The sequence below is a fragment of the Clytia hemisphaerica genome, unplaced genomic scaffold (genome assembly GCF_902728285.1).
Source record: "Clytia hemisphaerica strain Z4C2 unplaced genomic scaffold, Clytia hemisphaerica genome assembly, whole genome shotgun sequence".
Lineage (NCBI taxonomy): Eukaryota > Metazoa > Cnidaria > Hydrozoa > Leptothecata > Clytiidae > Clytia > Clytia hemisphaerica.
This window is the reverse complement of record NW_027103918.1, coordinates 56,030-79,932: the sequence shown is the minus strand read 5'-3', so window position 1 is coordinate 79,932 and position 23,903 is coordinate 56,030. Positions and strand designations below refer to the sequence as shown.

The 23,903-nt window shown below is 35.2% G+C and overlaps 3 protein-coding genes across 4 annotated transcripts in view; all 3 read right to left on the bottom strand.

Moving 5' to 3' along the window:
• Positions 1-6,202, bottom strand: part of LOC136809574 (presequence protease, mitochondrial-like) — a 47,756-nt gene extending 41,554 nt beyond the window's left edge. Inside the window, exons 1-14 of the mRNA XM_067066109.1 lie at positions 6,088-6,202; positions 5,639-5,700; positions 5,464-5,513; positions 4,121-4,227; positions 3,378-3,529; positions 2,961-3,075; positions 2,540-2,636; positions 2,258-2,365; positions 1,878-1,930; positions 1,542-1,668; positions 1,263-1,351; positions 773-901; positions 439-552; positions 12-108 (exon numbers count right to left, since the gene is read on the bottom strand). Of these exons, the coding sequence (XP_066922210.1) occupies positions 12-108; positions 439-552; positions 773-901; positions 1,263-1,351; positions 1,542-1,668; positions 1,878-1,930; positions 2,258-2,365; positions 2,540-2,636; positions 2,961-3,075; positions 3,378-3,529; positions 4,121-4,227; positions 5,464-5,513; positions 5,639-5,700; positions 6,088-6,161 (1,374 nt within the window). The 5' untranslated portion in view covers positions 6,162-6,202. The remainder of the gene's footprint in view (positions 1-11; positions 109-438; positions 553-772; positions 902-1,262; positions 1,352-1,541; positions 1,669-1,877; positions 1,931-2,257; positions 2,366-2,539; positions 2,637-2,960; positions 3,076-3,377; positions 3,530-4,120; positions 4,228-5,463; positions 5,514-5,638; positions 5,701-6,087) is intronic.
• Positions 6,203-6,690: 488 nt separating this feature from the next.
• LOC136809573 (uncharacterized) lies at positions 6,691-12,447 on the bottom strand. The gene is made up of 9 exons (XM_067066108.1): positions 12,187-12,447; positions 11,422-11,670; positions 11,018-11,090; positions 10,353-10,457; positions 10,057-10,188; positions 9,331-9,784; positions 8,880-9,204; positions 8,294-8,407; positions 6,691-7,978 (listed from the first exon to the last, which is right to left on the bottom strand). Exons 1-9 carry the CDS (start codon positions 12,360-12,362, stop codon positions 7,774-7,776), a joined length of 1,833 nt encoding a protein of 610 aa, XP_066922209.1. The 5' UTR covers positions 12,363-12,447; the 3' UTR covers positions 6,691-7,773.
• A 385-nt stretch (positions 12,448-12,832) lies between these two features.
• Positions 12,833-22,824, bottom strand: LOC136809572 (alpha-mannosidase 2-like). 2 transcript variants are annotated; one of them, XM_067066106.1, is made up of 16 exons: positions 22,662-22,824; positions 22,049-22,214; positions 20,070-20,176; positions 19,564-19,708; positions 18,831-19,002; positions 18,472-18,599; positions 17,996-18,169; positions 17,216-17,783; positions 16,553-16,994; positions 16,208-16,416; positions 15,721-15,937; positions 15,333-15,581; positions 14,921-15,062; positions 14,601-14,737; positions 13,967-14,251; positions 12,833-13,629 (listed from the first exon to the last, which is right to left on the bottom strand). In XM_067066106.1, the coding sequence occupies exons 1-16, from the start codon at positions 22,776-22,778 to the stop codon at positions 13,477-13,479; spliced, it is 3,411 nt and encodes a 1,136-aa protein (XP_066922207.1). In that variant the 5' UTR covers positions 22,779-22,824; the 3' UTR covers positions 12,833-13,476. The 2 variants fall into 2 exon arrangements, with proteins under 2 accessions (XP_066922207.1, XP_066922208.1); XM_067066107.1 differs by having other exon boundaries at positions 22,103-22,214.
• Positions 22,825-23,903: the final 1,079 nt, after the last annotated feature.

Here is a 23,903-nt window from a genome sequence, read left to right as displayed (position 1 = left end):
TAAAGATTTACCATGATGAGATGCAGTCCAAAGTTACTACTTTGATGCTTTAGACCAAGTTCGATAGAATGTAATAAAGATTCGATTCTCGCTGCATCAAAACCATCTCTGTAAAACGAAATTGTAGTTTGAAATTTTATCACAACGTCAGATGAAACGGTCAAGGTAATTTTTGGGCGGCGTTTAAAGAAATGTTCCAGTAGTAGGAGTTGGTTGATTTTTAATGCTAACATTTTAGCCAGAAATTGAATTGGGGTGAAGATAAAAGATTTGTTACAAAGAACAATCAATTCATGATATGCACCACTGCAATGTCTTCTGACATTACATCATGGACCCAACAGCTGATTGGTTGTAAGTGACGTAAAATAAGTCAGTACGTCACTTTCAACCAGAACATTGTAATGAATAGTAAAAAAAGATGAGATTTCAATCTACCTGTAAACATCTTGGAATGTTTGATGTATGATTTCCACAACTTTGTCAATGTCATTCTCAGCTAGTCCTTGAAGACCGACTGAAAATGTCGGATGTTTGGTATACGTGTCAAGACTGAAATGAAGAAGACAAAGATTCAATTTAATTCGTGTAGATTTATATTAAACGCTCTTGCTTCGGTTTTGTTGAAAAAGAGAAAAATATATTTGCTACGTCCGAAGTATTTCAAACCGTTTAACTATGCATGACAAAGCCAATGAAGACAACAAAGAAAAGATAGGAAAAGAAGCTTTAGGCATCATTGGTAATAACAAAGTAACAACGCATAACTTACCCTAAAACCGGCGAATAATCGGAGCCGATGTTGGATTCAATCAGTGCTTGGTAGAAGGGTGAATTTGGACCAGACACCAACAATGCAGAGATTAAACCAAGAGTAAATGATTCGAAAGGATCTTCAGAACTGGGAAAAAAAAGTTTTTGAGTGCTCAATAGACTAAACAAATAGTTTAGAAATATGCTCTTGCATATCAAATATGGACTTGTGTTATACAGCAATGTAGGTGCTTTATGCTAAAACCATAACTGTTACGGGGTTATATTAGTTTGTATTATGATGATGTCCTTCAGTTTTCCTTGCCATACCCTTCTCTTTTGAACTTAGTCGTCTAGCATACTAGACAAAATGTTCGTTTAAATATATTTTTACATTTTTCTAGGATATAAGTTAAATTCTTTGTTTTAACGTTTATGTATGCATTTCAATGATTTGCCTAAATTAAACATCTACATCTTTTCTAGGGTGTTGAGGTAACGATTCTTACTAGTCCATCATGTAACTAACAGCAACCATGCATTGTTTGTGAGGGTCTGGGACGAGTTGGTCATGAGCACAATGGACTGTTACTTCTTTCTGAAGGGTAAAACAGTATGAAAAGTTGAAATCAAAGTCTTAAGGGACATATCGAAAGTAGATGCAATATCACAATCAAATTCGAAGTCATTTCATTTTAAAATAGCTCCAAAGATTAAAATCTGTAATGTTAGAGTTTAAAGCATCTCCAAACAGCTGTAAAGCTGTTAGAAAATCTTCGGCCACTTACAGGTGATGTCCACTTTGGTTCTAACGGAATTTCTGTTTGAGGGTCAATCTTTTGGTAATGGTTTAAAACCCCTTCTGTGATTTTCTCCAAATGGCCTTCTAGCGGTAGATTACCGTATGTATAAAATCTGAAAGGTGGACCATAAAAGACAATTGAGACTGGACACGAAGAATATGGATTTGAAGATCCTTGGAAATCAACGTTTCCACGACAATTACCAATGGATAATTACTACAGTCGATAGTTTATTAGTAATGAATAGAAAAATAGAGATTTAAAGTTCAAAAGTTCATAAGAATTTTTTCTCAGAGGTGAAAGAAAACACATATGACTTACTTCGCGTTACTCGGGTGATAGTGCATTTTATGAAAATCTTTCAGCTGTTCCCACTACAAAAAGGAGAGATAACGAGTTATCTTTTGAACAATTATCTGTGGAATAAAAAATGAATCATCCCGAATTGTGCCAATTGTCTCGGAAGGGGTTATTATTCTAAAATCTACATGATACACGATATTTTCTTAGTTAGGTCTCCACTGCTCTTCCTATCGAAATCGAAGAAGATAATGCTTATATTGGAAGTTTATCGTGGCTTAGATCACGAGATTTACCTTTGGCTACGTTTCGAGAGATTCTTCTCCCGTCATCGGGAAATGTAGTCAATGCTTAATGAATCATCGGAAACTTACTTATATTATGAGAGATGGAATACTTACAGTCAAATGTGGGATGTGTAAAGGATCACCACCGCTACAGTAACCATACGTATGGTCCGGTAATAACGTTCTCTGATTGTATTCGTGGAACAATGATTCGGAATTCGACTGAAAAAAGACATTTTTCTAATACTTACGTTTTTAAGATACTATAATAGTTGACGCTCTCTAATTCGAATTAACGTTAACTTTGAGTAGAATACCCGAAGATTTCTAGGAAATGTCTGGATTTATGCCTATGGAGATACCAAGCTTTTCATACATAAATAAAACCCTTCTTACCAGAGCTCCTTTCATTTCATTGAAAACGACACCTTTGAAAATGATATCCGAGGAGGGGTCAGTCAAATCGCTATGTTCCAATCTCCAACCTTCTTGCCTGTAAAGGGAAAGAGTTTTTCATGAATTTCACTTATGATGCTTTCCATTCAAATCAATATAATCACAATGGAAACAATATAACGAACATCCAATAGTCAAAAATTGTATTTAGGTTAGACTCAAGTTTCGTCATCATTGCACTGGAAAGGATTAAAAGGTATTGCCTGAGACCGAAAGAGTTGACCCGAAACAGCTAACAAACTAATTTTTTTTCTCAATCTTATCGCAAACGGTAGGCATTTGCCTTGATTATAGGGCTTGCATTCAGTACAAGATCTCCCTAAAAAAGAAAGGCGGTATTGGAGGGACAATCGATAAATACCTGAAATCGAGTTCGTTGATATGTGGGAAAAAAGCAGCATCAAGGTAGACGGACATCAAATTGTAATAATCTTTTTCGTTTTGCGTAGAGAAAGGATACATCGTCCAATCGCTCGCTGTGTAAAAAATTAGCAAAATATTTGTACGACTGTGGTTATTAAAAATCGTATTAAATCTTCAGACTCCGTAAAATTTTATCTTTCGTTTTCGTACGTTAGAAACAACAATGAAGCAAACATCTAGGTCAAACATTTAGTTTGGGAAAGATAGATATTTCTTCCTATTATATTGATCCGTTTTTCCTTAAAATACCATATCAGGGAAAAATGGCTAAGATTTCAGCAGAGATCTGACAGAAAGTGAAGAAAGACTCACTTCAACTTTGATCATTTTTAAAATCGATAGAAATAAAATTTACCCGTCATAGCGTTCATGAATGTGGAGAGTGATCGGTTCAACATTTTGAAGAAGGGGTCACGGACAGGGTATTTATCGGAACCACACAATACAGTGTGTTCGAGAATGTGCGACACTCCAGTGTCGTCGAACGGAGTGGTGCGGAATGATACGCTATAATAAAAGGTGTAAAAACATTATCTCGGTATGTGGTTTGACACAACCTCTATACTGAGTATTTATGTGAGTGATATTATACAATATTAACTGTTCTGAAGGTCAAAACGGGCGCAGTAGTGTAGTGGTCATCGTTCTTGACTTCCGTGCTGAAGGTAAGGGTTCGATTCCCACTCGGTGCGATTCCTTTGGCAAGTGAATGTACCTTGGCCTGGGTCAACCCATACCATGTGAGGGGAATAGGTGTACCATCAATCTGATACAAGAGTATGGGGAGATATGCTGGACATTGAATGTGGTGTGGTGATGGTACTCATATGTTCAGTACCTGCGAGAACGCAAGGTTCTCCCGTACTGTGCGAATATCATCATCGATACAGCACGGCTCTGATGTCGGGATAGGGCCCGGTCCGATGATATCGGAGGGTCAGCTTCTCTCTTCTCTTCTCTCAGGTCAATACGAGGGAATATTGACCACAGACAGAGTACAGATCGAGCTTGCAAGGTCTGTGCGTTGGCTAAGGTTTTTTGAAGTTCGAATGACAGAGAGAATGAATAAGAGAGAGTTGACAGTGAAAAGTGAATCACCTGAAAACATTATTTTGATCATCTCGTTCGATATGTAAATGTTCGGCACCTGTTTGATCATGTTTCAACCAAACCCCCGTCGCGTTGTAATCTCCTATATCAGTCACCTTATCCAGAAGAAAAATAGATTGAAATATATTTAGAGGGTTCATATCATTTATTTCATTTTTTTCATAAGATTTAGCCATGAAGATGTTTACCGTTTCGATTGAGCTCGTTATGGTATGAAAACTTGCCTTCCCGTCTGAGTCGCTAAGAATAAGTAGTGACTGTAATGCAACGTAGTGGACTGGACTGTGTAATGGGCTGTCCCATTAAAAGACCATACATGTGGGGTGGATAAACCTTTTTAAGTCAAAAAGAAATTATTGAAAATGTGTGGATACCCCCTGGAAAATGGCAAAATTTGCAACAATCTGCAATCATAGTATAAGAAAGCCGCGGCTGGAATGATAACATCTGAATTTCTGTTGTTCTATCTCTGTCATATTTGATGACTATTTGTTGATCAAGAAATCAGTAATGTAGCATCTTTAATGGTAAATTTTATTGGTTTGTCATTAATACTCACTTCTCAGTGCGTTTTAGACATTAATGATATGCCCTTGATAATACACTTGCATTATAAAATCATTGTAAAGGAAAGATTAACAATAGGAAATTTAAACAAGCACAAAATGACTGGGCTGAAAGAATTCAAAAATTAAAAAAGTGCCTCGAATACCTTCACAATATTTCAGTGAAATTATTTTAGAAATCAATGAAAAAGTACATCAAGATAATACTGTGAAAATTTCAAGCCAGCACCTTCAAAATTTATCATTCAAACTGACAGGAAAGTTGTCATCTTGAATATAGTTCTTATAATTTCAATTTTGGCGAAAAACTATTGTTTCCACAAAATACCTAAAATATGTCCAAAACTAGTTCAAGTGTTCTATTGGGTACAGATTCAAAGATATCTAGCAAAAAAAGGAAAATGTGAAGGAAAATAAGAGCGAAATTTCAAAAACGATCTACCAATAATAAAATGAGCATCTTGATGTTCTTATAAAGCTCGGAGACAGAGATGGAACAGCAATTAACTGAAAAGACAATGCGGTACCTATTCCAGCCACGGCTTTCTTATACTATGCTGCAACAATACCCTTAAAAAAATTCTTTTCATACCTTAAAGTGAGGGTGGACGAAATCACTCTTTTGCCCCCTGGAAGTTTTAGAATAACTTTTTACCCCCTTAAGTCGAGCATTTCATCTTGCTGGGGAGGGTGAAGCCTTAGTTAAACGCTTAATTTTAAACTTTTTTAAAAAGCGAAATAATTTATTCAAGAATATCATCATACCTCGAGGACGGAGTAACCAAACTTTTTTACTTTGTCCTCATAATACGCCTCTGAAAGAAAAATAAATAAAATCATTTCTCTCCGGGCTTGGTCAATTGGACACTAATAAGATGCATACAAACGACAGAGGTATGGTTGTAATAGGCTATAGGTCTGTCTCAATAAACAAATTTACCTATTTCTTTCTCCAGGTTAGTTTGGGTTGAAGACAAACGAACTGATGACTTTTTTACATTTCTGAAAAAATGGAAAGTAAAATTCAATAATAGCCTGAGATAAATCCGCAAAAACAGAGGATACATTTTGACGTAATACACCTTTTCGACCGTAGTCGCCAATTGCCACGCGGGCATTTTTTTGGCCGCTTTACCACCCTAAAACCATCCCAGACTTTTTTCGCACCTATAGACAATAGAAAAAGGTGTCAAAAAGGATTGAATCAAGTTTAGGGGGATAGTTAAATAATTAAGTGGCACGCACCTGACCGCGCGACTACGGTTGAAAAGGTGTATGGTACATTCATATTTAGTTCCACTTCGGAAAATCTTCTCGTTAATTCAGTTATACAAAAACAAAAGTATGATTGTTTTGCTAACATCATTTTCAAAAATATAATAACAGTACCTGGTTGTACATCCGCATAATGGTCGGTTGATCGTCGGCAACCATTTGCTAATATTCTTTGAAGCACGTAACATGCTTTGAATTTTATTATTTTGTCTAATTTTTATATCATATTCTGAAAGATAAAACAAAGTAAATGGTCCTTAAAGTGAAGGATACTCGGCTGATCCGGACATAATGGGGAAGCTTAGAACATATTGTTCGCACGTGACGGTTCCGTTTCGCTCCAAAACGAAATGAAGCCATTCTATTGGTTAAATTCAAGTGTTACGTCACTTCTAACCAAAAGAATGGCTTCGTTTCGTTTCGGAGCGAAACTGAATAGTCATGTGCGAACATGGTCTTACTCTCAGGTGCCTAGTAATCGCCCTCCCTCCCATTTCTTATTTTGTGATTTTTCCCGACCCCGCTTTTATCTATTTTGGGAAATATTTTCAGCTGTCAAAAGAAGAGGCCCTTATTCTAGTCTAAATAGCCTGATTTTAGTTTGGGGGTATTGACAGGTACAATTTGCAATTCCCTGTAATTAGGATCCCCCTCCGTTTATTAGGCACCTGGGAGTAAACAAGCAAACAGGTGTTAATATTTTATACCTAATTATTTTATCTACATCAAAAATAATATATTTAGTTTAAAAAAGCAATCTCTCACTAGATTGTTAGTTTTACAATATGAATAAAATTGTACATTTTCCTAAAGTAATCAAAATATAAATATTGTTAGTCTAAAGAAACCTTGCATTTAATTAAACCGTTTATTTTTCGAGCTCTGTTCAAGAGCCTGGTAGCTCAACGCAATTATTTATAAACAAATTTTGCTCAGAAACTGGATCCCAGATTCGTGCTCCCAAAAATTATTCAAAGAATTCTATTGAAATATTAAAACTAATATGATTATCTGAATAATATAATTTTCATTTTAAATATATGATATAAATTGTAAAGCGTTATCATTTTAATCTACCCTGAAATTATAAAAAATAAAAAACTTAAAAATATCTTTTCAATCACAACAAAATCACATAAGAAATTTATTAATTATAAAGTCTTTACCAGACGTTAGTTATCTAGGAGGTATTTCCTAATTGAAAAAGAATAACTCGTCGCTAATAAAAAAGCTATTACTCTCAAACAGTCGCGCTTAACTATCTTTTAAAGTTATCGAAACCCGATGGATCCTCGAAGTAAAAAGTGACCGATCCCATTTTTGGCGACATCTCCGTAAGCCGTGAGACGTGAGGAGACTGGATCAGAGTTTAATAGGAAAGATTCGATGCTAATGGAAACAGGCTTTTGATGTCAAACATTATGGCTTCAGCTCACTTTTCAGGTGCCCCATTGAAGCATGGTGCCCCCAACGAGTTAGGTTCTTTTGAGAAATTGCTTTGAGTTAGGTACCCCCATTCAGCCGATAACTTTTTTGGATTGACACTTATTTTTTCATTCCTAAAACCTTAATGATTTTTAGGGTGGTTTGGGAATCACGAAATCATCAAAACAGCTAGGCACCCCCAATGAATAAGTAACCCCAAAGGGCTACTAAACCTGGCCTAGGTGCCCTTCAGATTTCTGGAGGAGGGGGGGCTGACACCATGATCATTTCCGGTAAACTTTGACATAGTCTCCTTACGCTTAAAGGTTGATAGTTGTATAGTTGCATCAATACGACACTGAATAACAACAAATCTTACACAGCAGAAGTAGAAGGTTCCATATTAAAGAAGTTACCCATCATCATGCTATACATTTGATCGATACGAGAATCAATGTGTTGTTGGAGGTTCGAAATTTGTGTTTGCATTTGATGGGTCATACGTGCTTCCATTACTAACATTTCTTTATGCATTTTGTTCAATGTTGCATTGCATCCTTGGCAACCACATGATGGACAACTAAAAAATGATGAAAGTTTTCCTAAAACTTTTTGGAAATAATCCAAGCTTAATCTTTAGGGTGCAAGAAAACTCATAGAAAGCCACACTTTCCTCCGCAGAACTCTCACTCAGAAGACGTGTACACAAACTTGTTCTAGTATTAGCAAAAAATATTAACTAACTGAACTGAAGGGAAAAGAAGCTGTACTCGAATGAATTATCAAAGTTCCAGATAGAAAGTGCAAATTAACACAAGTAAATGATAATCAATGTTTTGACATTTCATAATTAATAACAACTAAAATTGCTTGTTCAACCAATGGTGACTCATACCTTTCCGATGGGCTGATGACGTCATCCAGAGTGTCTGAAGAAGGATAATTGGACGATGCAGAAGATGAGAAACGTTGGCTTGCGCGGACGCGCGACCGCAAGTATGCCGACCACCTGAAATGAAAAATAAGATGTGAGTTCTTTGTCTGTTCAGTGTTTCTCTACTGTGACGTTTGTAGCGGAACCATTTCCAGACAAAAGTAAATAATGTACACAGGTTTTTACAAGTTAAAACTGGTCTTTTCTGTAGATACAGGAAAGTACATCTGGATAAAATATACATGAAGTTTAAAGCAGATCCAAACAAAGATGTTCTGAGCAAAAAACATTAGTCAGCTAATTACTAGAGCAGTAGAAGTAAAATAACAAGTGGTAGCACTCAAAAATGAATAATTCACATATTATCTTCACGTGGTGAGATAAGGAGATTATTCACTGTGACGAACCTCGTTCTTGAGATCAATCTAAGAAACAATAAGTGCATCCTTGAAGTTAAACCAAGCCCACTTATCTAGGTTTTTTCTTATCCTCAATCGAAAGCACTATAGAATCCTTTACGAATTATGCAAATCAGGCCGCCACTTACCGTGCGTTGTTAGCATCGGGACCAAAAGTAGCTTTTTCATCACCACTCGCCAATCCCTCTTTCTCCTCGTGCATCATTTGACTCAACAACTTTGTAAAGTCCACTTCACTGGCGCTCGGCAAAGCAGACATAGAATGAGGGCGTGGCTTCCGATCACCATCACCTCTCTTTTGAGGGCGGCCTCGGGCAGGTTTTGGCGGTAACTTTGTGATCGTTATTTTCCGTGATGTAGGGTCACTAGATCGAAGGAAATTCTTGACCATCTCAATTTGCGTTTTCTCGTAATTGTTGTTCTCTTGGTTTTGTTCTTCTATGTGTGACGCTCCTAAGAAAAAACAGTATCATTTCTTTTAGACTATTACTTGCGCATTGATCATGTAGAAGAATCAGATAATTCATAATTTCTAAAATGTACATAATATTGATTTGATAAATTAAAAGGAAATTATACTAGTTCTTGCTAGTTGTCTTGCTTCTTCTTCGTTATGTATGGCGCTTTGAAGAATCGAATCAGTTGAAGGGTATGAGGTGCCAAATCCGTTATAATGATCAAAAGAACCAACACTTTGCGACTTGATTGTTGATGTGGAGGACGCTCTCCTGAGCGAAGATTCTGGCGGATTAACTGACTCGCGGGAAACAGGATACTTGCTTTCAGGTGAGCGATGACCGTTTGTTAATCTCGGACTGGCGCTTCTTGATGAGCCACGAGTTGACGAGGAAGAGCTCTTGGCGTGCCCGTTAGTAGTAGGAGAGTTCGTGTTAGGTTTTGTAGGGTTAAACATTGCTTGAAGGAATTGCATGGATTGATTTTGTTGTTGAAGTGTTTGTTGTTGGTGAGTGAGTGTTTGTAATTGTGCCATTAATCCGACGTTCGCTAGTCCTTGTAATTGTTTCATCTGCAACTAAAAAGTTTTTAAAAACGGAGAGAATGGTGATTAAATCGACTTATCAAATAAACAAGGTTGATTATAGGATCCCGAGAATCTATTGAGAATTGTAAGACAATGCACAATATATGTCATCGTTTGACAATAAACCTGATCAACAAAGAATTGGTTGAAATAAGCGTATAAAGTATTCTTTATTCATGTAGTTGCGGTTCAAACTTTTAGACCGTGTGTTATTGCAACATTTGTCAAGCTTGAATTTTAAATTCAAAATATGCAAAATAAACCTGTTTTTGTTGATGTTCAATATCGGTCATTAATTGGTCAGCTTTGTTTGGAACGTTCAAACCCATGGATTGTAACATTTCTCGAACTCCACCGATATCCACGTTGGAAGTGCCTGGAAGACCTGTAACACCCTGTCAAGTTAAAACTCAATGTTGGTATTTTGGACTTGATATCAAAATGTCTATAGACTATAAGATGGAAAATATTCCCAGAAAATACAGGTAGCCGAAAATTTTCTTTGATAAAAATGAGATTAAGATTACCAAAGTCGAAAATGAAGCAAACGAAAGGAAACCTGTGGGAATGGAGTTTGGTTTTGCATGGCTGGCTTCTGATGGTGAGTCACTTGGATGATGACAGCCTGTAGGCGCATTGTGTTACGGTCCCCGAGTGAAAGAAACTAAATAAAGGAAAATCATAGTAAACAACGACTTAACAAAATTGAGTCGAATTATTTTCATTAAGCTCTTGTTTTTGTAGAGAACTGCTACAAACTGCTTCAAAAAGACAGGTCAAAAAACATGAGAAAAATTGTAAGAAAGATCCGCGTTACTTTTGGTCTTTTTTTACTGGCTGTTAATGTCCTTCGTATGTTTTGACTTATTGTAAGAAAACCACATCATTCCAATACAATAATGTTCAGTGGGCTGATGCAAGCGGTATAATGATTACTCTTCAAAACTGTTTCCATCATTTCATAAAATTCAAATGACGAAGAATGACAATGCGTAAAAAATGACGTTAACTAAACTATTATGTAATTCTTGGCACTCAAAGATTCTTTTATTTTTTTCGTGGCCTCTATGCTGACAAAACAGAAAAAACAATAGAATTTCTCGAAATTTGTGTTCGCGCGGAGTGGAAGAGGAGAAAGCAGTTCTTTCTCTTGTTTAAGAATGTTGTGTATGCAGATGGTAAGAGATAAGTTAAATGACGCTCTTTAATGAAATTATTACTTACCTTTAATCCGAGTTTTTGGGATGGTTCAAAGTGATTTGGAATTTCAAATTGACATTCATAAAGAGCTGGTTTGCTAAGAACGAAAGAAGAAATGCATTTCCAACATACATAGAAAAAGAAGAATAAATGACTTCAATACAATGCATTCACCTGTTCACCTCGCGAAACAATAGATTTCACACTACATTATAGTAAAACAGTGAGTTTATACATTTGCACTTTTTCACATTTGCACAAAGTTTTGACCCGCAAAATCGAGGACAGTAAAAATAATGATTTACTGCCGTCCTCAGTCAACCAGGAACTAGGCAAATTCAGAAGATAACCATCTCAATGGCAGAAAAATATAGATAGATAAGCTCGCTGATAAGTTGGATTTGAAGGGAAATTAACAAGAAATATACCTTCCTTTCTTGAGTGTAAGGGCACATCCTTTAGCTGTCATTTCATACACGTTGTCGATATACAATTCCAAGTGACGCGATTCACTAACAATCGTCATCTTTTGAATCAGAAATTCACATTGTGATGGATGATTTGGTGTGAAATGAATTTCACTCGGTGATGGAGAATTTATTTCTGGATGAGGTTTCAATAGTAGTACACCAGCACCTGATTCCTGGATACAATCACATGTGTACTGTGATTCTGACCTGTAGGAAGAACGATTACAATCGTTAAAAAAACAGTATATTATTGTGTTGTTATCATGTTCTTACCCTTAACGGAAAATTGAATTTTAGATTGCTTCAGGGTTATTCTCAAATTGGTTTTATTTTTAGCATTGAAGCCTTACTGTTCTTATGAAATCGTTTGGAATGAAAAATAATTTATACAAAACTTCTTTTCAGAGCTTTTCATTCGAGAGTGAATTCATACTCAAGTACACAATGTTGATCGAATAAATGAAGAAAAATGCTGCCGAATCTTCGCATTTGTTGATAAAATAAAGTTTTCAGTTCACAGGTTACGCTCTCGATGTTCTACTATTCAACACGCCCTCCATTATTGAAAGTCACTGTCAACAAGAAACTCTCATAAATAACGCTCTACTATTCACAATAATTGACAATCCAATTCACCTTGAAAATAAATTAATTAGAGAGCGTCAACTATGTAAATTTCTGAAAAGAATCTTGGAGAAGAATGAAAGAGTATTTTGATTATACCTCGGTTTGTTTTTTTCATCGTAAACAAAGAAGACATTCTCTTGTACATCTTTCAGACTGAAGTCATCAGGGTAATCCCATGAGAATGAAAGGGTAATTCCCCTCAGAAAAGTATCTTCGTCACCAAAGGGGAATCCCCCTTCTTCATCTTGTCGTTTGTGAATAATCTCAGACATGTCTTTCCATTTCTTTCGCCCATTGCTTTTTGTCAAGTCATCTCAATTAGATTATTATCTTGTATGAATTTTTTTTTCAACTTTACTTTCTACAAAGAAAAACATGAAAATATGAGAAAGGGTTAAATCACTTGGGTTGATTTGACCTTTGACCTCGAGCTTAAGGCAGCTTTTAAATATCAATCAAAGTACTTTACATGCGAGGAAGAATTTGTAAACTCAGCAAACTCACTTAAACATAGCGGTGAAACAAGACAATAGGGACACATTTCTTTAAAAATCCATTTTTATGAAGAAAAAAAATTTGCCAACAAATAAATTAAGCCAAAAAAATATTAAATTGACATTAATGAATTTTACGAATAATAATAAATAATTTATCTAATACTCATAAACAGAATAACATATTAAGAAACAATGGATTCACTAGTCAGTAGTTTTTATCGTCACATTAGCTAGATGCAAATGGATTTATAAAGTAACGGTTTTTGATTCTTATAAACCAACTTGAACCAAAAGAAACTGAACTGTGAAGTAAACTACTCAAAAACAAAAGGAAACACGATTATGGAAAATGTATGGATGTACAAAAGTAGTATAAAGAATAACAATAAAACATTTAATTCGTAATAAAAAATTATCGATCAAATTATCAAGCCCAAAATTATGCGTCATCAAGATAATTATGTACCATTGTCATGAGCGAGTTTATTTATTTGCGCTTTTGAGAACGGCGGATTGACCAAAGTGATTTGGAACAAGAACCGCAGAATCAAGGACGGTAAAATTGCTTTAGCGTCGTCCTCAGTCAATCAGGATCTAGAGAAATCAAAAGCTAACCGTCTCCGCCGTAGAAAAAAACACAGATGCACAAGCTCGCTATTAGTAATTAATATCTAAAATGTACATTAAAAATGCCACGCCCATCTTTGACCCTATTGTAGATATAAATAACATTATTAGCTTCTTTATGGTTTTCATCAGATTTTTCTTGTGCAGAATTACGTGTCCATAAAAAATCGACCACATTGTCCACTATCTGTTCTACTGATTCTAAAATTGACCTACATTTAAAAAGATTTTAGTGCAAAAGTAGCAGATAAGAATTCCATTTTCATTTCAGCTTCAATTTGAAAGCTTTGATTTCCATAGGAGGGACATCGATGCGTGTTTGAGGGTTCATATCTTTCTTCAAATGTAACAAACTTAATGTAGTTTCTTTCAAATCATTCACTGTCAATGGATCAAACACATCTTGGAATGTTTGCTGAAAAGAACAGACAAGGAAAATGTAAAAAAAATCATTGTGAAACGAAAACAGCATAAACATATCAAAAATTAATCTGAAAACTGTAAGAATTGAAATTGGGTTCAAGTTTACTGGGGTAGAATAACGTCAAAAGTCATCATGTTGATATGCTCACAATTGACGTCATCTGACTTTATAGCAAACTAAAACTTAATCCTCTACTGGCGTAGAAATTACAATTGCATTTTTAATTGAGCTTCAGTATGAATGAGATTAAACAGAAAAGTTAAGGAAGAGAAAAAAAACAGTCCTAGCACAAGTCAATAAAAAAGTGAAAAAAACATAAATTACATACTCTTCGTTCACTGCAGTGACTTTTAAAATGACAATCATAGCCTATCCTATGTAACAGCAGAGTGGATACATCTCCTGGCTCGTCTTTTATATTCTTTGGTAGGGTTTTCAGGTTCAGGAGATGTGTGTCACAAGGTAGTTGTATCTTCAGCCCACGAGCTAATGGAAGGTATTGTTGACCAGAGACGGTGGATGCGATGAAGAAAGTGAAGATTGGATGTTGAATTTGATGGGAGAGTGTGATGCCAAGTGATGATTGGTAGGCCACTGGTGGTGGTTTAGCTACCTTTAAAACGAAAAAAAAACAATAATAATAGAGAATAATAATTTTTTGTCTCAGACGGAAATTTGACTTTAAACAACAAATTAGACAAAAATTTTAAATTTTGCTGAATTTTGTTGAATTTTGTTGAATTTTAAGTTGATTTTTGTACTCCGCCCTTGAAATGAAATTTCAGCTTTAAACTTAGGTCCCTCGAAAGAAAAAGGCTTAATTTTTCTAGGTATACGGGACTGAAAAGTCTGGTTGAGAAATACATGAGATTGTAAATACCAACTTTAGTAGGAAAATCTGCTGAAAGGATTAAATTTAATGTTAGATATACTACAATCTACTGTAATTATAAACATAATACTTGTTGTTTGGGTGTGTCGAAATCTTCCAAAAGCAGATTGAAGAATGATGGTGTGACTTTGTTATCACGAACACCTTGACCCAGACCTCTGTTATCATCCTGCATCAGTCGTCGATCCATCACTACTTCCAAATAACCTGTGAAAAAATAAAATGTTAAATTAATGTTATATTTTCAATTGTACTAATATTTTAGACATAAATAAAATGTAAAATTGTAATTATTTCACGTGGAAATGTGACGATTGGATTGCACAACATATCTTTGAGCTTAACTTGGAAATATATTATTTAAGCAGAAATTTGCAATGATTTGTTTGCCTGTTTCAAGAGATGCGACTCCATTGCTTTGTTGTGTTTGCAGAGTCAATCTGGAGGTTCCATCTTGAAGGAAGACAAGAGCAGGTGCTGGGTAAAAGTTGGCTTGAAGTGGAAGTTTCGCCAAAGTCTTTCTCCTTTGGATCTAAACAGTCATTGAAAAAATAGTCTTTAGTTCCCTTGAAAGAGGGTTTCAGATTTAAAAAAATTCTGAAGTCTTTGACCAATATTTTTTTCCCTTTAAACCACTATACCGTTTAACTCATAGAATATCTCTCTTTTTAGTCCTTTACTGATAGGTAAGAACCTAGGAGTGTTGTGACTTTATTTGGTTTAGTCAAGTAAAAAGAAGAATAAAACAGGATACACGAGTGTGAACGATACCATAAAGATGGAAAGTTTTAAGGCTACATACCTGGAATCCATTGAGATCAGTGAAAAACTCCTTTTCCTTATTTTTTAGATCACTTTCAATTCTCATAACCAGTTCAAAGTTTGAAGTCTGCCGAATATCTAAAATGTTTTCAATTTTCAGGGATTTTGCTTCGTCAACTTGTCCATGGTAAACACGCACAATCTGTAAAACATATTCTGTTTTGACGCGAACTTCTGAGAAGATTTTCCCTTCAGTGACAATTACTGGTTGGTTCAGTGAATTCAACGTCTAAAATGAAAACCAAGTAGGATCATCAATCAGAGCAGTTGTAGGTAGAAGTTTGTAGCTTTTGGATTAATTATTCAAACAAAAGAAATTATACAAGACAAACTTATCTTCAACAAAATTTAGGAACTTTCAAACTCACAGTTGCTTGACCATCAGGCATAAACAAATAAGCACCACTCTTATCCATTCGCCCTGTGGTTCCATACTTCTTGAATTTGATTTGCATTTTATGCAGAGGTCGATCTTTCAGCTTCATATCGGTCAAGAGACCAGATTCAACATCGAATGTGGCTTCGAAATGATGGTTCTTCAGTTTGATTTCTTTTCCAGATCCACTCTTCACCGTGATGTGTCGGCTGAAATGAAAAGATAGATACACTTAAATATTTTTGTGATAAGGTAAAATTTTGAAACCAACAAACATTCAAATTTTCAAAGTTCTAGAACTAGAAATAAAACTTTGACAGAAAGATTCCCCAAAAAAGAACAAAAATTAAAACTTGCTCAAGTTTAGGCTGCTCTGATTAAATTCTAAAAATGCAGAATGAAGCTATTTTGTTTTCTCGAGTAGGATAGCCTTTAGCTTGATAGATAAATCAAGTTCAGGTAAAAGTAAACAAACTAACTTTTCATATGATCTTCTAGTGTTATATGTAGTAGTTGTAGCAAAAGATTCCTGGCCACTGTCATCTTTTTTGATTTCATATCGCGCCAAACCAAGTGCAGGAATGTCAGCCACAAAGGATAACAAATATTTACTGGATATCAAGTTGTCACTGTCTTTCCATAGCAAACTGACTTGATGTGGAATTACTTTGCCATCAGGGGTTGTCACCTAAAAATTTGCAATCATTATTCATTAACAAACAGGGCAACAAAAGCAGGTAAACATAAAACAATAACAAACTACTCAAGTAATGAAATTTAAAGTCGACCTGCTATAAAAATGAGAATGAAATTCTGTGTCAAACCTGAACGATTGGTTCTGAAATGTGAAGGAAAACAGTTTGTCTGCGGTCTTGAGCCAAGGAGTTGTAGAAACAAACACTTGTCTTGGAGTTCGAAACAATGAAGGTATTTTTAGTGGGAATACTATCAAAGTTTCCACGCGTTTCACTAAACTTGAAGAATTGAACGCCCTCTGATGAGTCTTTGAATTGATTCTTATCGGTTGTTAAAAGAAAGTTAGCTGATTTTGCCATGACTGCAACACTGTCTTTGATGGCACGATGCATTCTGGATCCATAGTCAGTGACAACATGGTCTTTGGCTGTTCCTGTAACACCATCGTGATGTTGGAAGAGAGCTAACTCTTTACGTGCTCCTGAAAGTTTGTGGAATAAGTCTTCTCCTTCAAAGTTTCCATGGTGCTGACTATGTGCGTTGGCAAGAGAAAAGATGATTTCAGCAGCTCTGGAGAATAAAATTAGGGTTGAAAATTATAAGGATATCAATATGTCTTATCTTAAACTGCTGGTTTTATGGTTTCAGACGATATAACGTCGGTTTCTCTCTATTCAAATTTTATGCAAACATCCTAATTAGTTCAAATGTTTTGTGTAACTTTATGCAACCGAAATCCACACAAGTGACTTCGAATAATGACAAAAAATTATGGTAATTTTAATACAAACCTTAGATGTGCCATCAACTCTCTATCCATGTGCTTAAAGAAAGATCTTGATGTGTAGTATCCACTCCAGTAATGATCGTTTCGATCAGCATAAGTGAAAAAGTCACCACCAAGGGTTGGAAAACCTGGTGGATGGTCTCCTGGTTTGACTCCTTCTCTTTCAAAAACTGCATGAAAATAATCTTGAAGTGTACCAAATTTGATTTCCGCATTAAGCTCAGGATGTGAATTGACATAATTCATCAGTTTTTCATAATTACTAAATTGTTCACGAACTTCAAATTCTTTGTCGTAACGGAAATCATCACCAAGGGGTGCCAAAACAACATTAGATCTGTAAAGTTGAGCCTTCTTTTTATACTGGTCAAGAAGTGTTTCAGCTCTTTCTCGTACATTGTGATCATCAATTCTCTTTGGAGGGATATGCCAGGGACAAAACATTCCTCCACCTGACAATCTACGGAAATCAAATTGACAACACACCTTTGGGTTAGGTCCACAAGTATGAGGAACATCGTAACTGTAAAATGGCATGACATGGGTGAATATATCAGTTGATTTACCATGGTCTAAAATAGATAAACGTATGTTAGTACCTCAATGTGCACTGACATTATTTAATCCAGAATTTGTTAAAAAGTGACCACCAAAAAACCATGATAAATAATGAAAAATCGAAAAAAAATTAAATAAAAAACTAACTGAGAGAGTTTATAACTTTATCAAATAAGATAGTAGAAATGAACACCAGAAGACAATTAGGAAGAACAAAATAACTTACCCCAGTTTTGTCTCCACATGAATTCTAAGTTCTTTTTCTTGGCCAGATATTTCTTCACATTGTAGTGAACACGTTGAATGAGCATGCCTTCAAAACCCATTCTCTTCAAAAGATATGGCATGGTAGATGAGTAACCAAAGGGATCAATGGCCCAACCATACTTTGGCTTTACACCTGGGTATGATAAGAGACAGAGAACTTGTTAAAAACATAAATGAAGTGTAGCAAAATGACTTAAAAAAAAGATATTATCACTTGAAGGTGTTTTTATCTAACTAAACTATTTATAGAATTACTTAGACTACACAATATAATTGGTGAACAATACTCTACAATATTGCTTGCAGCACAACAGGGACTCAGGTATGAGTAGTGTATATAGGCTCAGGAGTTTACATTATCTTTAACTGATTACCACATGTATGATTTAAGATTCTCTCTTTCTAACATACTTTCGAAAAAGTAAGGATATTTACCAATATGTTGTTGCATCCATATATGACCTTCCATCATTTGGTCAAGCATGTTCCAATAATGAGGGTTTGACTCATCATTCATCACCCATCCACCTGTCACTATCTCCAATTGTCCATTTCTTATTTGCCTGTAAAAAATATCCATCAAGAATAGTACACTCGCAGAAAATTTTTATTGTACCCATTCAAGAAAGGAAGTCACTGAAAATTCCATTAAGTAAAGTGTTCAACATGAAAACAACAAGAAAATTTGTCATAGACTGTAAAATATTCTCTAACAAAATTTTAAAAAAACATGAACACATAGAAAAGTGTTTTGTTCATTTTGATTGGTTTATTCTTAAGAGATTCAAACCTACTCTTGAGCAAGCTGTCTTCTCATTGGAGAGGTTTGATCCCACCACATTTTGAAATAAGAAGTTTCAGCCCAAATGAATTTTCTTTTCTCATCTTTTGCAAGTGCATCCACGATATTAGAAATGATGTGAACTGTTTGATCATTAAAATAGCTCACAACTGTCTTCAACCAGCCTATAAAAAATAATGATTTTGGGAAATTGTTATATCAAAAGTTTGCTGTTATAAAGAAAGTGCTAATCTGTGCTAATCCTTAAAGTAACATTTATTATGTTTGTTTATTTATTTATCTTTTGAATAGGGGTTAGCTTAGTCTACACAACAGACAGCTCCAGGCTGTTAGGCCTTACTCTTGGTCTATAGGCACTGCTATAGACGGCCACTAGTAACCCCTACCGAGAATTGCTTATTAAAAGGTTTAAACATAATAGACTTTCACAAAAGATGTTTATCAATAGAGATTTCAAATAAAAGAATGTTTAAAACACAGCTGATTGGCTTAGGTTTCGAAACCCTCTTTTGTTTCACTAAAACATCACTGCGCATGCGATTTATCCGGAGGATTTGAATATCCAAAACAAGAGCAGTGCTCATATCCTGAAGAGTAGGAGTTTTACGCTGAAACTGAAGGAAGATATGACGTAGCCTAGGGTTAACTGTTTATTTTTTTAACAAAAAAGTGAACAAGTCTTTAAGATAGCTGTTCAATTATCATTTGAAAATATTGGGTTTTACCTGGATCATTGTGTGAATGAGGCATCACAAATACTTTGAGCTTTTTATTATCAAATGCGTTTCTGGAGTATGAGATGTCCCATCCTTGTTTCCAGACACCACCATCAATATCATCAAATGGGATTTCATCAAAAAAGTCTAACATCTGAAAAGTGAAAAAGAATTTCCTTTCAAAATGACCCGTTCATGTCCTAAACCTATTTTAGACCAAAAGAACTGATTCATCCTATTAATCTTGAAAAACTCACTCCAGGCCCCTAACAAGCAAAATTTTTGAAAAAATCTCTCCAAAATATTTACCCAAAGAAAGTGTGCCAAATTACAGTCATTACTACTATTTTTGAAGAATACACACATCAGGCAAACATTCCAAGATTCTATTTGTAGATCATTCAACTCCAAGAGGATGCAGAAGCTGAATGTGGAAAAAGTGATGCAGCTTGAAGAGGCTCATTGCTTAATTTTATTGTATTGCTAGAATTTAATAAATCAATATAATCACTTACTCTGATGTCTTGTTTGTCACCGCTTGGAGTATTTGTGAAAGAACACATTCCTTCAGACGGCTCTGAATTCCCACCAAAGTCAGGAGCAGCTCCTTCATTATCTTTGACTAGAAAAAAGGGTTGACAATTAAACTTAAATGTTTGAAGATTATTATAAAGAATGATACAATAAATGTAACATAGTTTCTAGAGGGGTCAAGTCCCCCCCCCCTTAGGTAAGAGGTGGTTTCTTATAGATAAAAATGCGATTTTTGAGCAAAAAAAATTTTTTTTGAAAAAATCTGCTTGAGCCATCTTTTAACTATGATTGTACCCTACTTTCATGCTAAAAATCAGAAAAAATTAATGATCCAATTTTTTGCAAAGTCCAAAAAACCTGTTTTTAAGCTGTTTTTTGGCCCAAATTTGCCCGAAAGATTTTTTTTTCGAAAATTGGGTTCCGTCACATTCGAGGGTTTATGGTCATGCACCTTTGTGCCAAAAATCAGAAAAAACTAATGAGCCAATCTCAAGAAAAGCTGGTAACTAACTAACTAACTAACTAACGAACATGGGTTAATTTATAGGACCTCACCCCATTGGGGTAGGTCCAAAAAGCTTAGTAAATAATAAATCTTCAATTGTGAGAGTTTCTTCAGTAAGTTTGAAAGCGATTTCAATTTAATCGAAAATGGAAACTTATTGAGCAGTAAAACGTCAAATTGAGAGCGTCAATATATCATCAGTGTATAAGAATGGAAAATATATAAAAAATGTTGCTGTATTTACGAATTTGAGGTCGACATGACGCGCCTTAAAAGACCAAATAATAACTGCATTTTTGAAAGACAATAAGATTTCTTGTTTTAGAACTGCACGAAATCCCTCTTTCATACTTGAATCAACCCCCTGGCAAAATTTGAGAAATTTTCATAAACTCGTCGAGGAGTAGATAAGCTGAACGCATCATAAGCCCTTTGGATAGTAAAGGGGAAACTATAGACTGAATTAATCCCAAAGAACAAAAAATTACCACTTAAAATGGTTTAAAACTAAAGATATGACACATTTTATGTTTTGTTACGTCATTTGGGCTCTAAATGATGTCATCGAATGTGTAATAAACTTTTCACTTTACTGTAACTATTTCTTCATTGACCAAATATATTCTCATGATGATTTCCGATCCAATAAGGGGTCAATCATTGCTTAAATCCTTCTCAAACTCTAGATATTGTATTTTTCAGTTTTTGATGATGTCATCGAACCTAAGATAAACCTTTTCATAGAGGTCAATAGACCTGCGAAATATATTGCTAAAAAAAAAAAAAAAAAAAAAAAAAGATGCCTCAATTTGAATATATTTAATTTCGAAAGTCTCTATATACCCACTATTACCCCTCCCAACTTATTCTCCATTAAATTTCCGATCCAATGAGGGGTCAACCATCTCCAAACTCCTTTCCAATCTCGAGATATCACATTTTTCCTGTTTTGATAACGTCTTCAAGTGAAAACGCCTGAAAAATCAGCCAAATTTCCAAGCCTTTTTCAAGCCTCATAACCCCTTCCATCTTATTCCCCATAGAATTCTCGATCCAATGAGGGGTCAACAACCTCCCAACTCCTTTTCAAACTCAAGATATCATATTTTGAAGTTTTTCCCTAACCCGTGACGTCATTGGGTCCCACTACCCCTAATGTTGTCAACGGTCAATTCACAAATTTTGGATTTTTGCGGTCAACGGGTAGCTTATGCCCCAAGGATCCCAAAAAACGTCAATTATTTCCACGGGAAAGTGGGTTTTCAAATTTGTGAAAGATTTGCACTGCAATGACTTCTTCACAAAAATTTTCATAGATTACCTATATCCGTATACTCTTACGGCTATGTGAAGCCCGTGATAGACTGAGATGTCTCTTAATGCTGGGCTAGCGTTATAGAAATTTTTCATAAACTCAATTAGTAATTAGTATAGTAAGATAAACTAAATACTAACTAGGGATAATTGGTTTTGGGCGATTCTGAAATCCTGGATCTGCAGCATCAATACCTTGAACACGATCTTTCATGGAATCAATGATACGATCATTGGAATTAATTTCTTCCTCTAGCTTGTTGATATCTCTACCAATATCATTGACAGACTTTTCCACATTTTGTGTCTAGATGAAATTTAAAAGGAAAGGTGTTAGATGGACTAGACTTATATAAAACAAAGAGAGTCACTTTCTACTTTACCATCCAGGCTTTGCAATGGGAAAGTTTCACCATTCATTATTTTAAAATCTTGTCAATCCACTCCTTTAACTGAGGAGACCACTTTTCTGAAAATATGGTATTAAAAAGACAGTATCAAAACCAGGTTACCCTGGGCTTCCTAGCAATGCCATTTTTCTCTCTAGACTTAAATAATACCCTGATAATTTAAATGGCAAAATAGTTTAAAGAGGAACATTTTACACCAAATATTCATTACAAAATGAACCAAGTGAAAATTTATATTGATAAAAAAAAACAAGTAAAAAACCCATAAATTGAAATACTTTTGTAACTCTTTTTAAAGGAGGAAAATAAGTCTATGAAAATTTTTAAAAGTAAGAAAAGCATACCTCCTCTATGAATTTTTGTTTGTCAATTGTGATTTGAAACTGATCCAATAACAAATACATTGTCATGACAACAAAAAAGAATAAACAACTACCAAATATTGCTGTTAACTTCTTCATGATATATATCAAATAAAACCAACTTGATGACTTACAATATTTTCATCTAAAAGTAGAAATAAGACGTAAAAAGATCTACCGTGAGATTGGGTAACATGCATCGGTGGAGGCTAACATGCATAGCCCTCAAATAAAAGACCTGGCTGGTCATTATAATATAATACAAAGTTAAATCAAAACAAAAATGGTAGAGTAGAGCTGTGAGCGGAGCTCTGCGTAGTTCATTTGTTTGGAAATTTTGCTGCTTTGATTGGTCAGTCATTTGAGGGCTATGCATGTTAGCCTGCAAGTTAGGGGCCGTCGACAAACGATTTTCCTTTTTTTTAACAGCTTCTGGCCGTAAGGGGTGGGAGGGGGTCACTGCAACGCAGTTAAAAAAGTTTAAAAAAAGGGAAAGTCTCACTTACAAATTTCATCAGTCCAAAAAGTAGAAACATGTGAAGAAAGGCTAAGACCAAAGCAACCACACGACATTCACCTTATTCCAGGTCACCAATAATTAATGCTTCGACGAGAAAAATGACTGGTCACGTGACTAAAGTCTGCATTTTTTCCCTCCGCCACAGTTGACTCCTTGCTCCACCCATCCCGTCCTGACTTGCTGAGGGGCTTGGAATTTCAAAATTGAAAGGTCACGGCTCAAAACCACATGTTTATTCCATGCGAAAAGAAGAACTTTGAGGATTACGAATCGAAAGAACATGGCGACCATGGACCAGTGAAAGTATTTACTTTTGAAGAAATTTTTTGGCCGCTAAGAAGTAGGGGGGAGGGGATCTGAACCTTAACCCAGACGTAACTAATCAAACCAATCGAACAGTATTTTTAATCGAACTTTGTCGAACTTAATCGAACTTTGATGCGATGTAACTCGCGCTATGTCGGACAAACCGTTCGTCATCTGATTACACGCTTTAAGGAGCACACAAGGAGTCAAGTGGGAAAACATTTCATTGATTGTGGTGTAGAGAGATATCCCTTGAGGATGTCTCTATAATATTGGTATGTCATCAAAGAATGAACAACACTTAATGACACTGGAAGCTTTGTTTATTAAAGACTTAAAACCTGAATTGAACACAAAGGACGAATACAAAAGCCGCACGTTAGTGCTAAAAATATAAT

Excerpts from the sequence above, each read along its gene's own strand:
- LOC136809572 (XM_067066106.1), bottom strand. The coding sequence starts at position 22,778 with ATGAAGAAGTTAACAGCAATATTTGGTAGTTGTTTATTCTTTTTTGTT. Across the intron at positions 22,215-22,661 it reads AACAAAAATTCATAGAGGAG|ACACAAAATGTGGAAAAGTC; the intron begins GTATGCTTTTCT and ends AATTTCATCTAG. Across the intron at positions 14,738-14,920 it reads AGTCGCATCTCTTGAAACAG|GTTATTTGGAAGTAGTGATG; the intron begins GCAAACAAATCA and ends ATTTTTTCACAG.
- LOC136809573 (XM_067066108.1), bottom strand. The coding sequence starts at position 12,362 with ATGTCTGAGATTATTCACAAACGACAAGATGAAGAAGGGGGATTCCCC. Across the intron at positions 9,785-10,056 it reads TTGAACATCAACAAAAACAG|TTGCAGATGAAACAATTACA; the intron begins GTTTATTTTGCA and ends AAAACTTTTTAG. Across the intron at positions 8,408-8,879 it reads CCCGATGCTAACAACGCACG|GTGGTCGGCATACTTGCGGT; the intron begins GTAAGTGGCGGC and ends TTTTCATTTCAG.